Source organism: Cydia splendana, chromosome 8, assembly GCF_910591565.1.
Source record: "Cydia splendana chromosome 8, ilCydSple1.2, whole genome shotgun sequence".
Classification (NCBI taxonomy): domain Eukaryota; kingdom Metazoa; phylum Arthropoda; class Insecta; order Lepidoptera; family Tortricidae; genus Cydia; species Cydia splendana.
Window position 1 is genome coordinate 16,513,682 of NC_085967.1, and position 17,306 is coordinate 16,530,987.

Below are 17,306 nucleotides of genomic sequence, written 5' to 3' on the forward strand. Positions count from 1 at the left end.
GTTTTAGGAACGAAGCATACTGAGTTAGTGTAGATAAATAGAATACTCTTTATTGGCACACCTCGTATTGGTAAAAAGACACAAAAGAAAAGAAGTAATTGATTAAACGTAGAGGCAGACAACAATGTATTACTTGGCGTATTTGATATATGTGCGATTATCATAACAGCTTATAGATAGGCTAGTTTTCACACATCAACAGCGTCTAGCGATCAGGTTGATTGATTTACAGAGACGCTACGTAAAAATGTCGTTCCCACCGAGTCGTATACGGAGGTAGAAAGCCGCGACCATTCCTCTGGAGAAAATTGAACTCGACCATTTAATTAGGGAAACGTCCTCATGTCATTTTAAATGTTCACAGTGAACATTAAGGTATTAGAAACAGGTAAGTACTTTACTCAGTCCATAGTAACCCTATCTGTAAAGTTAGTGATTCTGATTTTGAACCCCGCCATGGGCAAATATTTCTGTGAGTAGCAAGTCTACGTTCCTGAATTAGAGTTGATGATTTGTATATACGAGGAGCAAACTGAAAGTTTTTAGAATTGGGAAAATTGTAGTAATTAGGCTTTTTATTTTAGCGTGTGCTCTAACGCTTTGTGATGACGTGTACAAATTTTCATTGGGATAGGATCACCCTAAAGGGCACAAACAAGGTGTACCATGTGCAAGAATATCTCTACATATGGATGTAGTTGACTGTAGTGTGTAGTTTTAATATTTATAAGAAAGAATGAAGATAGTGTAGTGGTATTTACGCAAGCATTTAATAATATGCCTGCCGGTTACTACAGGTAATCTACATAGATGGAAATAAGTTATTATCGGATTTAGAGGGCATTTATAATGGGTTAATTCGTTGCCACGCCTCCCTAAGCGATTTCAATATTTGATTGCTGCTTAATCACATGGAACTATTTTCAATGAAAATCATATATTAGAGCTTCGTGTATAAATGTACTTATATACATTTTGAGTAGTGCAATATATAGGTATTTATGTATGAAATGTTAGTTATGCAATGAGTGACAAAGGGTAATGGTGGTATTTGATTAGACGTACTTGTACATAATAACCGTTGCTTTAAAAAAAATTGCGCGCAATGAAATGTTCGATATTACTTCAAGATTTTAAGAATGTAAGCTTGATTTATATTGTTATTATTATAGGCGCAATGTAGGTACCTTACACTACTTATAGGCGCGCTATGCACTGAGACGGTCATAAAATTAAAACAAGGTTTTTTTTTGAAAAAATCCGAATAGTGCTTCACTGATCGACAGATTTATTATTTCATTTGAAAATTGAGTTATTCTACTTAGGTATATATTATTATATTCTCATTGTCTATAATTGTAATTATAGTCTCATTGTTGTGTGCGTTGGAAGCACTTGAGTTAGATAGGTTAGGTAATGTATGGATAGGTACTAAATACTAAACTATAAGCTGCAAGTGAATTAATGAATATAAATTAGTTGATGAAATTCACGAGATAAAAGTAGTTCTACGTAGCCGTTTTGGTCAATTAAATTGTCAGCAATTGATTTGATTTAAATAACAGATAGGTCTCGTAATACTATGTTTCTTATAAATTGATAGCTTTTAGCTGTAAGATACGGAATCGTTACGTAAAACAGCACAACAGTGAAAGTAATAATCACAGTGGCCTGGACAAAGTTAGATTACCTACAAATTGTGCTAGGCGCTTGCTGCATACAGCCCTATTTAAGGAGACCATGTTTGGTAATCGTGAGTTACGTTAAGCGAAGCGTTCAATGCGTGTCGACAACACATCAACACGGTTGAACAGTATGCAAAGACAGTAATGTAGTGTTATCAGTTTTGTTAGCTCACGAGACTCCGGCGCATGGGAACAGCGCTCTTGCCAGCTGTTCGCGTATTGTAACTGGAACTAGAGCGGTCAATAAATACCGAATCGCATTCTCGAATTGTAATGTATAAACTTTACCTTTTGCGTGGACGACGATTGCGCAAAGATTTATGAAATATGTAGCTTCAAACTGCACTTTATTAGAAATTAATTGCACGGATTCTTTGTCGTGTAAGTGATTTGATGCCTAATATCGGCACGTTGATAACTCTAATTGACACATTTTTCATCTATAATGCGCACGTTTAAAGTTTTTATGCCATGTCCAATTAGGATTTATATTTATACTTTTACTTATTATAGGTACACTTAGTCGGATGCTAATCGGTACTTATATTTATTATCCAATTAATCGGATGTTATAAACTGCAATATTTTATCAATAATTTATTCAAAATTCGTGAATATTGAGCAATATCTTTAATGCAATAATTCCGTTATGCAAAGTTCGATAACAGAAGAGCTCAAGCTGAGGTTTCGATGCCACGGCCGAGCAGCGATCTTGACCTAGGCTCCGCGTCGGTGCGTCTTCGAAAACATAGAACCACGATTAATCGATTAGCAACTCCCCAATCGATTGCAATCGGTTTTCTAGAGATGTCGTGGCTTTCTAAACTACGTATTTGGAAGTAAATGGTACTTAACAGCGAATAGATAAATGGTTGTCAATCAATGTATAGAGTTTGCACCTTGTTAAAGATCTACAGTTATACATTCATCTTCTGATATACTACCTATACTCATTCATTTAAATCGTGCATGTTATGTCGAAATGGTTGCGCCACAATAAGCCCTAAAAGGTGTTTGTGAACTAATTGCTAATCCTTGTTTTGTTTAAGGATTAAGTTACGATATAAATCGGGGTCAATCTTTGAGGTGCATGTTTGCTCCGTATTTTAAAGTAACTCAATATGCGATATGCGCTTGCGTCATTCAAGGTAACATTTGGTGTCGAACGCTGTTTCACCTTTCGCGTCACTTTCTCAAAATTTGACTTTCGTTCTCGCCAATATGGCATGTTGCGACATATTTGATTTTATAAATATATTATAACTGTCATGACACGATGGATAATGTACCAACACAATCAATTCGAAAAGTAATTTTAAATTGTAGGTTACTTTCGCGAGATCACAATTTACTTTTAAAGTACCTAGTTACGGTTTACGGTTATTTTATCTTAAAAAAGTGGGAGTGGTCACTCATCTGCCAAAAAGTAAAATTAATGGGGCTAAAGCAGAGACGCTTTCCATATAGATTTTAGTACGTTGACCCGCCTGTTGCTATCTCTATTTAACGCCCATGATGCCAGTTGTCAATGTTACTGTGCGAGTATGACAGCAATAAAATTATGCGCGTGCAATAGAGATAGCAACAGGCGAGTCAATGTAGGTACGAAAATCTATCTGCAGAGCGTCTCTTCTTTATACTTTTTTTAGCATTAGAAAAAGACTGCGCGATTTTGACGTGTCTTTTAATTGAAAAACGCTTTTTTAAAATCAGTAACTGAAAAGCCCGAAAGCAAAAGAATTTAAATCATCGTATATGATTCATAATTGTTACATATTTTCCGTGACTTATTTTTCAAAAGTGTTTTTCAATAAAAAGACACATCAAGATTGTTTACCTTTTTTCTAATGCTAAAAACTATAGTGCTAGGTATACAAACACGACAGTCGTCTTCTACGTCAGAAGATAAATAAAGTCTAAGAAAAAAACGTGCCTCGGAAATCAAGAAAAAGTCATTCTCGAATAGATGGCGCCATACCTACCTTTGGCCTATTCTCGGCTAGATGGCGTTGACGACACCGTTTGATATTTAACAATTTTAACACATATCAGTGAAAGAGCATGGGTCAGTATGGAACAATAAAAATTAAAAATCATTTATCCGTAAACATATTTTGATTAATTTATACATTTTCAATTTAATTTTAAGTTTTAATCGTGTGTCGATAGATGGCAGTAAATGTACCGTGACTACAAAATTTACTTTTGCAATAGCCCTCTATACTATCTATTCTCTTTGTTCTACGCCTAGCCGTAAATTAAAGATTCGGTTGTGCTATGATTAACCAATAAACGATTAGCACTGCTTATTATCGGATGGAAACTATTGGCGGCCAACAATTTCGTCAGGAAACGTCCGATTTCCCGACAGCGCCCAGTGTCGCTCTGAAATGATGAAAGTTACGAGGAAATGCGACCTGCAGTTTCGATCATATTACATTTGAACTCTTGAAGTAATAATTGAGTAACAATGTCACATCTAGTAAAGATTATGATTTTAGATATGCGACATTTCATGAAGGTTACACTTTAGAACTGCAATAACGATAGCCATACTTTACGCGTCGAATGATAATCCCTATGACAGTCCAACCAAGTCGCTTTTAGATAGGCTTTAAAATAATTGAAGAAATATGTGTTTACCGTATTTTTATTACTTAATTTCTAAATGAATTAATTAATTTGCTAAAATTAAAAAAAATGTTTACAAACATTTTACACGACTGTTTCAACCGTAAGCGATATCTATGTATGCTTGATACATTGTTTAAATTTGAATGAATGAATAATGTACCTTTTTAGGTACATAATAGAAAAGTCTGTTAATTCACTAAAGTTCCTGACATTTTCGTATTCTGACCTGACTGCATTCCTGACAAACGGACGAAATTCCTGACATGTCAGGAAAAGTCCTGACATCTGGTAACCCTAGCTGGGATTCGATCTTATTTTGTGGGCCAATACGCTGTCAAATTTGCTCTCAGGATTTCAACATTCCGTAACTTTTATATAAGGCCTAATATTATAGTTATGTCATGTACCTACATAATCAATATCAGTATTGATAATTAGACGTCCAAGCGGCAGATTGCATAATTTATAAACCAACATTTTTAATCATGAATATTTAGACGGTAGGCACATTAATATCTGAATAGCTGTCACAATGTTGAATTTATCTCGTGATTAATTAATGGCATTTCACTTGTCAATCACAACCCGATGGCAAATGGCTCAGGCGGATGTAAATATACTAAAAATATTTGGTTGAGCAACTTTTGACTTGCATATTTTTATCTCTGCACAAATCCGTACAAATTCGTGCATGTTTGAAAATGTTTCCGATAGTTTGCGGTAACTCGTGGGAGCAAAACGTGAGAGAAAAAGACTATGAACAATAAATTTCATATACTCATACAGTCTTCTTTCTGTGCAAATCCGTGTAAACTTGAAAAATAAATCATACAATGACCGACATCCGACGATTTGACGTTGATTGATCACGAGATGAATGATCTGTATAGTAACCTGCATAATGTAACAATGGATTATGATTATTACGTCTATTTCTTTGCCTTACGGTTTTATAATCTAGGCGTCGTCGACACCAATCATCTGGCGTCTTAGGTATAACAAAGCTTTGTGACCGCAAAGTTCATTCATACCAGGTCAGTCGTGAATGAAGGGTGGCTTAATGCAATAAGTTACCAGTTGAGCGCTCTAAAAGTCAAGTGCGTTAAATTGAATACAAAAGATTCGAAAGCAAACAAATACAGTTTAAATAAAACGAAAACTTAAATATAACCTTGTTAAATGCCTAAATCAATACGGAAACGGAATGTTAATGAGGAATAAACGCTTAAAATGCGTCAACAGCGATTAGAGAGCTTATTTATGTTTTTTTTTCGTGAAAACTGCCGACTTGGAATTGCGTTTAGAATATCGGCAATCTCTTTACTTAAATAGTGAAACCTAATCGAATGCTAGCCGGGATCGAATACTAAGTAATCTAAGTCGTTTTCTTCATTGCTGAAGGTCGTGTCCGCTGTCCGTCTTGAAATTTTCCGATGACCTCTGTCACCAATCGCTTCCATCCCACCCTGCTCTCGTACTGTATGAGCATTTGTAGGCAAAACACTTCTTATTTTAGTAAGCACTTGTAGTAAGACGGGTAGAATATATTAAAAAAAACAAGGCGTTAAAGTGTTCATGGACTGTTAAAGCAGATTGTATTAGGAATAAATGAATAACGATTAAATAATTTCATACATTGTTAAATCAATGAATAATTTAAATCATCAGTTATGCGATCTCACGTAAGTACTGGGTAATGAGCTGGGCGTGTTGTTACATCAATCTGTTAGGTATACTGTTTGTTCGTACCAAATGATCTAATTATCTACTTATCGAATCAGTCAATATAAATCATTCTCAGTTGAATGAAATATGACTTTAGTTAATGATCTTTAAAAATTACGAGGAAAAGCATAAAGAGAGTATAGAAAAAGACGGCGGAAATATTATTATTAATTGTTATTTAGTGTTTTTAAAGTCAACGGGTCAATTTATATAGAATTTCTATTTAAAGTGGCCCATTATCAATACATCTGATCTATCGGCTGTGGTCTGTCTATACGCTTGTATATGTAATGAACAGAAATACCAAGGTATTACACGTGACTAATAGATACATTTCCTTCGCCGTTACAGCCAGACGTTACCAAAACCGCAAGTGCGCCCAAACTCGGTCAATTCTTCAACGTTGTTGTAACCGCCATTGAGAATGTCAAATCTAAATATGCAATAAGAACGGGAAATCGACACACATTATGCACTAATAACGCGTAGCGAGATACTTAGGGGTCATTTTGGTTGGTCGTAAAAAGTTGCAAGACTTCAAATGTTGTATTTTGGGTTAATGACCGGGAGCTTGGTCAAGACCTCTCTCCAGTTTTGCTTGCGTATGGTCAAGTACACTATTTTAAATGTAGACCTTATTCCTTTAGTTTACGTTCTGAACTCTTAACCTAATTTACCATGCTGAATGTACGCAAGCAATCACTTGTTACAAATATACCTACATGAAAAAACAATTAGGATTTGCAAGGTTGTGTTATTTGGCAGCATTGCAATATGTATAGCGGATACCAGCAGCTGATGAGCATCGTCAACGTAAAGTGATGTAGAAATAGCTACGTGAAAATATACCTTAGTAAATGAGTTTATGGTAGTTCGACTAACTGTATTTGTGATATTATACAGGGTGGAAAGGCACGACGATCCTTCCCGGAAGTATTAGGTCGTTTAAGTGATACAGAGACTATTGGTAATGGTAAGAATCGTTAATTGAGTAAAAAATAAAAATTGCAAAAATACTACTTTTTAACTGTGGTGATAACCCTATAGCATGTGCACATGACGGCTAGATTAAGGATCTCCGTCGGGAAAGCTCGGGACTTTACACTTTTTTCCGATCGTTGACAGTATCGCAATGATGTATGAATGACGCATAAATGTCAAATAAATCAAATGCATGCAAAAATATTACAAACAATTTTATTACTTTCTTAGATAATTACTTTTTTCCAATATTTAATACTATCTTCTTTTCACATACGGTGTTCAAATGTACCTCCGTGTATTACAACGCCGCCGCAGCCCGTACCCGAGTATGTCGATGCACATGCGATATAGCGTATGCTCTTCGTCATTTATCCTCCGCAGAAAGCACCAATTAGCCTTTGTCTCATTTCGTCCGCAGTTTCACATTCCGTTTGGTTTGGTACACCATATCTTTTACACAGCCCCACAAATTTAAATAGCCACGAGCATCTAACATTTTTATTTGAAGAATATGACATTCAATAAGTATAGTTCAATGAAAATTTAATTTCAAACATCAGACGTCTTGTCTATTTCCTACCACGCAAGAAGGTTTGTTAGTTTGGTATTGAAGAAGTATTTATTCTTGATTTATTCTTAGTATTTCATTTTTGCAAGTTCATTTGGTGCAACTAACACAACCTACTTGTTATTTTTAATTATTTTAGATAGTTTCCAATTATTCGAAAATAATTTTGTGAAACGTGTTAAGAAACTAAAACCTTTTTATCAGTCAAGGAAACCAGAGATATTTATAAGACGATTGCGTACTTTTGAGTGGTTGTCAATGTCACCATTTGAACTGTCGTTGTAAACAATGTTGTGGTTAGTATTATTAATATTAAGGAATAACATAACTATTTCATTCAAGTATTGAACAAGTGGAACCACTAAGAAAGCGAAAATCCTGCAATGATTCTTACCGTGCTGTAAGCAGACCTAAAAATGGTTAGATGGCAACAAATTAGCATAATTTCCTGTCGAATACTGATTGTTTACAAGTAAGTTCATTGACCCTGTCACCTGTTAGGGTTAGAACAAAGTAGTTTTTTGCGTGGATGTTTAAAAGGTCATAATTTAGAAACGGTTGCCCATATTAACATAGTTTCTATGGAGAATATATAGAGCTTAGGCTAAACTATCTCCCATTTCCGGAAAGGATCGTCGTGCCTTTCCACCCTGTATATGAGATTCATAATTTAATTTAATGTATGTATTTATACAGGGGTCTCGGCCGGCCCCGAGTAATTTTTATGCCATTTTGGGGTACCCGTAGGAGACCAAAAGGGCCCTTGGACCGTTGGCTACAACTTTTTAAAGAGCTATCAAAAATACTGGTCCACATCACTGGTGATCGAAGAGCTGGCACTCGCACAACGTATTAGCATCGCAATACAGCGGGGAAATGCTGCCAGCGTCCTCGACACCATGCCAAAAGGGCCCAATTTCTTAGATAGGTATATTTTAATTTTATTTAGTATTCGTTTTTAGTTTTATTTTATATATAAGTTACTAGTAGTTTATTTATTTTTTATGTACCTACCTGAAACAGAAAATAAACATAGGTATTTAATTTATGTATCGTGCATCGTGACGTTCTTAAACTATTTTGGTGTTTAATTCACATTGCTAAATATATAATTATGATACTTGAAATTCGATCAATTGATTGTTAAAGATAATAAGCTAATTATTTTGTAATTTGTATAATTTTGTTCGTATTTGTTTCATACTCGTTATTATTCGTATAATCAATTACCGTACTTGTGTTGAATTTGTAGCTGTAAATGGGTTTATTGAATTAAAATAAACCCATTTACAGCTACAAATAACTAGTTTGGTAAATTACTTATTAGGTAAATGCAAGGTTAGGTAAGTAAGTATTCTAACTACACTTAATATAGAAAATAAATAGGTTAATATAGAATTTTATTTGAAATTGTGTTATTTACAGCGTGGCCCAAAAATACGTTGACAAACATTTTTGCCGTGACATAATTGTTGATAATTAAAGCTAAAGAAGAATATTTTGAACATAATACGTTATGTTTTAGTTAAATGATTATAATATTCATTTTAATTACATTTTGTAAAATATATGTAGAAATTAAGCAAAATAAAATAAAAAAAAATTATAACATATTTTTGGACCACATGTACTTGTACCATCGCCCACATTGTTTGTACATCGGTCGACCTTATGACTTTTGTAATAAGGTCCACCGATGTACAGTTAGGAGTGTTGCTGTTTGTACATTATCCTCTAGCCGCCCAGAGACCTATAAAAAGGTCTCCTCCTCCATTCTAATTTGAACTTTGTGTTGACTAAATCAAAGTTTCATTTTGCTTGGCAAGGTTTGACGTATGGGCGGCTAGAGGTTAAGAACTTCTTACGCACGGGAGTACGCGAGTGATATGAATCGATAATTACTATTCACACATAAGCCGAACAGTTGTTCTTGCACCTTAGCCACTTATACTGGCTATTAGTATGAATTGGTATGAATTATGTATGACAGGCACAAACGGCAAAGCTGATTTTTGTGATATGAATATCAAGAGCAAATTCTAAGAGTTAGTGTGAACGTTGCGTTACGGTAATTGAATTATTTAGGTGACCGAAAATTTTAAAGGGTAAAACAATTTTATTCTAAACTAAATATTACGTGCGAACTATTTTGTAACTTTTATAAGCGTTGTAAATTTTGAAATGACTTATTTTGTTTAATATTATATTTTCATCTTTCTTTATTTAGAGTTAATGACTAAAAAGTTCTGTATTCTGGTGTAATGTGAGCGAAGAATACGTAAATTGTAGATTATAATATTCGAACAAATTTAAGGCAGTACTAATTAAATATATTTAATTTTAAAGCGTTTACTACTTCTACTACTTTTATTCCCAGACTGATCGCCCAATTACCTAGGTCTGTATTTATACAGATTGATTATATACAGGGCACAAATCTAATCCACTTCCAGATGACTGGTGAGCTAGTAAGACGTTCAGCTAGGTAATTGTGTGAACACAAACCGTTCACAAAAACTGTACATTTGTTACATTTTTAAATAGTTTTCGCTTCCATAGCTTAGGTACGCTCCATGATACATTACGCATCTATTTAATCAAAAAAGTAGGTATGTACGCAATCGTATAATCATGCTAAAAAATTAGATTGAATACGCCAGCAGGCCAGGATCTGGCTAAATATGGTGTAATGCACCTAATTAAAAATAAAATTAACGGTAAGTAGTGGCTAAACTGCGGATTTACTTTTTCTAGGGCTTCGCTTAAGTGGCAATTTCGATTAGTATTAATTAAGAGTTCACCACATACTGGCCAGCGTTATTTCATTATAAATAAGTTTATGGCAATGATTTCATTTTTGGTACAAGCTTTTATCGCTGACTGTACTTTTCTTACGACAGACAACTAATACTCATCGAGACAATTCTAAAAACCCCTAACACAATTAGGTAACGCTGTTTCATCACAGAGTTCCTATGGCCACTTCCTGTCTCCATCATCAGATCAGCTCGATGGTACCATAATATTGCATTGTCATCTGACTTATACAATGCATGCAGAATTTCAGCTCAATCGGAAACCGGGAAGTGGATCAAATTTAACTGGCAAGATTTGATTACAGACCGACAGACAACGGTCAGGTGAAACTAAATAAAAGCTTGTAAAAAAGAACACTGTTACTTAGCTTTAAAACCATTCGGTAGACTGCCAAAAACTTCGGAAACTATAACCACAAAATAAATGCTGCTATAAATTTTGTTTGAAACGGAAGAACCAACGAGAAGTCAAACAACTTGGCGATTCATATGTATATCGATAAATACATATGGATATCACATTGTAGGCACTTTACATCCAATTAATAATAAACTTAAATAAATAACTAAATATTTTTCCGAAAAATAATTTAATTTGTTCAAATACTTCTAATAGTATTCAATTAATTGTTCACAATCCTAAATAATACACATACGTACATAAAATACTTGACTCGAAAAGTGCATTGTGCGTTAAATTTGTTCTTTAGACGTAGATTATTAGTAGATGTACCTAAGTATTAGTTATTCTGTGCCTAAGTGGGATTATAATATAATAGTGGGATTATATTATGTAAGTATTTGTTAATATTAGCAAACTATATCTAAATCAAGTTGAGAAGTACTCACCATTTGTTGTATCTATTAGCATAATTTTAACATTTAGTTTAGGCGTATCTTTTTATAATGAATAATGATGTACCGTTAAGTTCATAATTAACAGGTCGTGAAATGAACAGTTCCATGGCAAATAAATTACACTCTAAATTACATTCAGTGAGCACAATTTGCTCACTGAATACTCGATACTTAATACTCAGCTAAATATTGTAGTTTTATGCTTGGGTACATCGCTTTCCCGGAAATTGACCTTGATCTGTATAATTTGTTAAATAAGAGTAACTATGCTTGCAGTAGTAACTTTAAAGACACGTGGCTAAAATCACGTTTTTCGCTTTCACTAATAATAAATCGGAATGAAATCGTTTTTAGAACATTACATCATAACGGCATCCAAGCAAAGAAACCGCAATCAGGATTCGTGCCTAGATGTTTGCGTTGGAATCGATCCGTGCACACGTAGACAGCATTTCGAAACAATTTTCCATTTTCTAAGTGTTATCAGAAGATGCAATTGAGACTAATTATTTGGAAAACGTGTCGGGAAACCCAGGCATGCGAGCGTTGCCCGGGACCGGTCGGACTCTCGCTTCGGCTTCACTTTTCATCAGACCGGTCGACGATTAGACGCCGCCGTCCGGATGTCGCCCGCAAACCGCTTATTATATCGAAAGGAATCCACTTGTACTACCTTAAAAGTTACCGGCCATAATGTGGGAATTAAATTCTCTCATTCTGCTGATTAAGTCGTTAATAAATTTCGAAACGTGCTCAGAACACCAATTCATAAAAATTTGCAGTGTTCATGAACTATCACGACTAAGGAATGCAAATCGGTTATTTTTTGTATGGAAATAACCGCGGTTTCGGTTAATAACCGATAATTTCCATACAAAAAATAACCGAAAATAACCGATTTGCATTCCCTAATCACGACAGATAACTTGTCCCAAAATTGGGTAAAAGTTTGAAATTCAATACATAGTAGGTTACGTCAAGAAAATATATTATGATCTTACAAAACATAAGGATAACAATTTCTTGACTGATAGAGGAAACTAAAGAATTAAACCAATGTAAGATGACAAAAAAGAGGAATGTTGTGGACTATAGTCATTAGAATTTAACTATAAAACGTACGTCCGGTATAAGTACCTACCTACATATTTTTTACTACGTCTGATAAAGATATAAGAAATCTTAATTACGTTTTCTCGATGTCAGACAGGATGTCTGGGAACTATGAAACTTGACTTAGATTAAATTGCGACATTTCTCAAGTGCTCAAGCGTACGCATACATACGTACATATTTTCATAGGGTTTAGTGAGGCGAAATAAGGCGCGAAAACTACTCTAGTAAGTAACATAACCGCCTAATACGGCGGATAGTAGAACAGGGCTATTTAAGGAAAGGCGGCTCGTTTTATTCCACTGTTATCGTTTCTTGGACTTAATTCCATAGAGAAAGACACGATTTTCGTGCAATTTTGATGTGTATTCAATGCGTAACACCGGGTCCGCAATGTCGGCATTCTTTTGTCCGTAAAATCGTGAACTGCTTTCGTGTCCTAATTCTGTATAAAACAGATTCCTAATTCTGTTGCAAAATTTCATAAACTTTATATTTGTAAGTAACGGTGTAGCAACAGGTTTGTTTCGACAAAATACACATGAAGCTAGAAACTGCGCTCTGTCATGTTAAAGTTTTGCTTAAATATCATCTAACGGTGGATTGTAATGTTCATCATGGTCTAAAATGAACGAATTAAGCGCTGTGCGGTGAGGAATACAGTTATCTATATAAATAAAAACTTTGTGGCTGTTTTTTATTTCAAATATATCAATTAAGATGATGTTTAGTGTTATAAGCATTTAGTTAATGATTTTTAAATAGTTTTGATAAGTTATAGTATGGACGTTATTTACGTTATCATGACGTCGCATACAACAATGTGAAACATTTTAATAATTTATAATATCTTAAGTACATTTTATATTGTAGGGTAATCTTGAACAGCGTGGTATTAAAAATTGTACTAAAAACATTTTGAATATACCTAAAATTTTAGGTTCCAGCAAATCCAACCTTTTCGACAACTCAAAGAAGCTATTTTATTTGGAATTGGGTTAATGGATGACCCTGTTCACTTGAAGATGTGTAAAGTTAGTAACAAATGATTTTCAGAGCAGAACGTGCTCCAAATTAATAATTTTGATAACTGTAAATATCATGTGTTTGATTAATTACCTTTCTTCCGCTTGGGCACCACTCTCACACCCGCTGCGTGTTCCAGCACTAGCCACAAGGCCACAGTCAGTAAACAGTATCTCGCACTGCACCCCATGATAAACACACAAAGTCCTAGAAAATATCACTGAATTACTGCGGCACTGCACGTAGCATTTGCCTGGCACAGAGAGTCGCGGTAAATCCAAAAATCGTGTGCACAAATAAATAAAACACGATCGACGCACGCAGGGTAGAGCACGTCGAACGAGTGAACCGCCCGACTACCCTATATTTTGACTTATAGCAATTTGGCAGTGCGAATTCCACTTGTATATAAAACCTTTCGCCGGCTCGGGCCGGGCAGTCATTGGTGCGCTCGCGCCGAAGGTGAAGGGAGTTGGGAACCCCCTCTACTCTGGGGGGGACCAGGGTCGACAGACACTTTTGCTATCGACGGAGTGCAATAGCTGCCTGCACTGACTCTGATGTTGTGCTCCGATTTTCGGTGCGATCACATGATCTGGACGCGGCTTATGAATGAATGATCGCGTTCGCAGTTAACGCTATTATTAACAGGCTGGACATTAATTTACTATTAGTGACGAAATACAGGTCATTATAAACAGAAATTCCAGTAACATCATGGAAAACACTTCTAACTGGGTTAATGGGAAATAATAAGTAAATTCGTTCAGTAAGCAAGTGTCAAAACCATTTAATTTACTAGACAGACTAAAAGCTATAAAAAGTTAAATACTGCTTTAGTATCTCTTACCTACTGGTATCATGTGCTTATTTTTACTTGAACAAAATTCAATTTGTGCAAGTCGATACCTACTGTGATACAATTATTACAAGTGTGTCGCTTAACTTCAAACTCGGGTAAATCCATTCGACCCTCTCAGCAAATATCTACCCTATTACCTTTTCTTAGTACCAAAGTCGCATAATCTGACAGATGCATTTACCAGAGTTTGAAGTTAAGCGACTCAAGTTAAAGTTGTGCACTATGTAATGACAGCTTTGAATGCAATTATGTGTAAGAGTAAAAGGTTCGAATAATTAAGATAAATGTCTATTAAGTAAAATTAGACTACTAGTTTCTGGATTAGGTACGTACTTATTTAGATTTTATGGTAATCGCGTTGTCGGTTTCATATCTTGATAAAGAAATATATTGATACTAAGTTGCAGTTTTACTTATAATGTAAGTAACATTGTATTAATTGTCTATTAAATTTATTATTCTCTATTAACTGCAGTGAAACTATTCGAGTAATAAAATAAGGCATAAAATCGAACTACGTAACTTTAACTAGGTATATTTTTACGAGTTACCGTTTGTTACCGATTGCAAAGTGTCTTAAGTCGAATTCAACAAAGAAAATTGGTTACATTTCCATTATGCGACTTATGAACGTATTTATGACGTACCAAATATCGTTAAACTGCTCCTACCTTTTGCTTCCTACTTTCGTTCTAAATTGCAACTCCATATTATAAGTAACTAGAGATGAATTTAGAGATAAAAAATATTGTGTCTTTTCTAGGTTATAAACCATTTGTGTGTCACTTTTCGTTCAGCCGGTTTTAGGTATGACTTCTCTAGGTGCTACTAAACATCTTCTATAATGACTGTGTTATTAAACTCTAAACTATTTGAATACCTACTTCTTAATGACCTTAAAATTAACTATAAACTAAACTAAACAAAGCCACAACTCTACTATTTAGATACTATTAATTAATTACATATTAAGGTAGGTTTTATCAATAAAGTATTTATTTACTAGTGATTAATGTAAAGAAAGAATAAGATGTCTGCATTAACGACACAAAGCTTTCCATGTTGAAAAAGACTATGCCCATGCCATGTAACAGCAGCCTCTTCTGTGCTCGAGCCATGATGAATATCAGGAACTTGGTGGCAGTTGGGTCCGCCCAGCTCTCCCATTTAGCGCAATAAATGTCTGTGCATGACTGTTCTCCTAACTGAAAAACAAATTACTGTCAAAACATTTTTGTGACATTTTTATTGCTGACTGTACTTCTTTTAATTTGCATGTCTATTAGTAGGTACTTCTCGAGACCTTAATGAACCTAAACTCTTTCTTTCTGTTTATGTTTTTTCATATATATTTTTTAGTATTATTATTATATATTTTTTGTAATTCTACAGATACTTTGTACATCTCTAAGTAACTGTAATACTTTAGTTTAAATTGATATTTGCAGTTAGATGTATTTTATAATTTTTGATGTGTTTTTTTTAGCTTGTATGTAAATTCCATGTTGACTTGTAAAAGTACACTTGTGGCCAATTTCCTGAATAAATGTTGACGTTTGATGTTTGAATATTTTTTATCTCAGGATGAGCTACATTTGTAAAAATATTATGATTTAAAAATTATTTGCTATCGACATCGATATTTAATTAATCACTAGCACTGGTACGTTTTTGCCCCCGGAAAGTCGGGCTATGGAATGTATTATTTTAATAATTAGGTAGAAAATTCTGCAGTTGTAGATATATGTTAAACTTGAAATAAATTACCTCAATCAAACAGCTAGCGAAGTAGCATGGCATATACATGTGAAATACGCCAGTGGCAGCAAACATAGTGTACCTGGGGTCAATGCCAGTAAGATATATCTGGTACAGGTTGCAAGAGATCAGAAACGAAGTCAGCAGAAATACAGCGAATAACCAGCCTCCGTACAATCTCTGAATTAGAACATAAAACTCAAGCGCTTCTTGATGATCTTTAACACAAAACTTCAATTTCGCTCTCAACTCTAAAATGTCCTTCGAATCTGTAAAGGCTCTTTGGACGCTATGAGTCATAAGCTTTATTTTCATACGAAGATGACTGGTCGCAATACAGAACGATCCATCAAAGCCCGCAAAATTTGGAACCATAGAATAAATCCCCAAAAAGTAGTATGCAAATACCAATTCGAAATATGGAAAATCATATTGCTTATCTTCAATATATTTCAAATCCATTTCATGCAACATAACTTTTTTGAAGTCGTCAGACCTCAAGCTTTCGTAAGTCATGCTTACACCAGCGTATATAGGGAATATTGATGTCAAAATAAGGGGAATCCATAGGTAACATTTCTGACCAAACATGCCTTCTTTTATATAGTAGTCGTAAATCTCTTGATAGTCCGCATCCATGTTGTTTCCTTTCAATAAATCTTTCGTTATTTGCTCTAACAAAGATGCAAACATATCCGTTTTAAAATTTACGTAAAAGGTCTTAAAAACAAAAAGCAGGATGATAACTCCAACCGTTATATTCCTCGTCGAGTTGTAAATGTCTAGTTCCCACAAACATTTGAGAGTGTACCATATGAACCAAAACAAAGTTCCACAATTAAACAGCAGTACGAAGGAGAAAAGAGTTGCTCTTAGACACACATTTTTTCGGTTTGGATAAATTAGGCCCAAAGCGAGCGCAAAGGAGCAAATCTTGAATGTTTCATTAAACGATTTATATTTCATACAATCCGTTTTTGATTGATTCATTTTTGTAATAGGTACGTGTGCTCTTGATACCAAGATATTCTGAAGTAAGCTCCTCAGGCCTAGTACTTAAAGAGGGTTGTATGTAATAAATTGGCAGGCAATTGCCTACCATTTTGTTACCGACTTTATAACACTGCTGCATAACCAGTCATCTACCAATTTCTTCCACTGTATGATTAGCTGGTAATTTGTATTTTGCTTACTGTACCCTACTGTTATAAATTCTTTCAATGGTTTCGTATCAATTGTGGGTAAGTACCCATTTTGGATTCTGAATTAAATTCCAA

General features: G+C 34.6%; 2 protein-coding genes and 2 long non-coding RNA genes across 4 annotated transcripts in view; 1 reads left to right on the forward strand and 3 right to left on the reverse strand.

The window, feature by feature from the left end:
* Positions 1-13,831, reverse strand: part of LOC134792916 (uncharacterized) — a 67,379-nt gene extending 53,548 nt beyond the window's left edge. The window contains exon 1 of the mRNA XM_063764370.1: positions 13,503-13,831. Within this exon, the coding sequence (XP_063620440.1) occupies positions 13,503-13,599 (97 nt within the window). The 5' untranslated portion in view covers positions 13,600-13,831. The remainder of the gene's footprint in view (positions 1-13,502) is intronic.
* Positions 1-17,306, reverse strand: part of LOC134792923 (uncharacterized) — a 242,032-nt gene that overhangs the window by 143,577 nt on the left and 81,149 nt on the right. The window lies entirely within an intron of this gene.
* LOC134792922 (uncharacterized) overlaps positions 1-17,306 on the forward strand; it is a 254,775-nt gene that overhangs the window by 126,627 nt on the left and 110,842 nt on the right. The gene's annotated exons all lie outside the window — the stretch shown is intronic.
* LOC134792914 (odorant receptor 49b-like) lies at positions 15,204-17,267 on the reverse strand. Its single transcript, XM_063764358.1, has 2 exons — positions 16,039-17,267; positions 15,204-15,476 (listed from the first exon to the last, which is right to left on the reverse strand). Exons 1-2 carry the CDS (start codon positions 17,017-17,019, stop codon positions 15,267-15,269), a joined length of 1,191 nt encoding a protein of 396 aa, XP_063620428.1. The 5' UTR covers positions 17,020-17,267; the 3' UTR covers positions 15,204-15,266.

Coding starts and splice junctions, on each gene's coding strand:
- LOC134792914 (XM_063764358.1), bottom strand. CDS start 17,019: ATGAATCAATCAAAAACGGATTGTATGAAATATAAATCGTTTAATGAA. Junction 15,477..16,038: donor TCGCTAGCTGTTTGATTGAG/GTAATTTATTTC, acceptor TTTGTTTTTCAG/TTAGGAGAACAGTCATGCAC.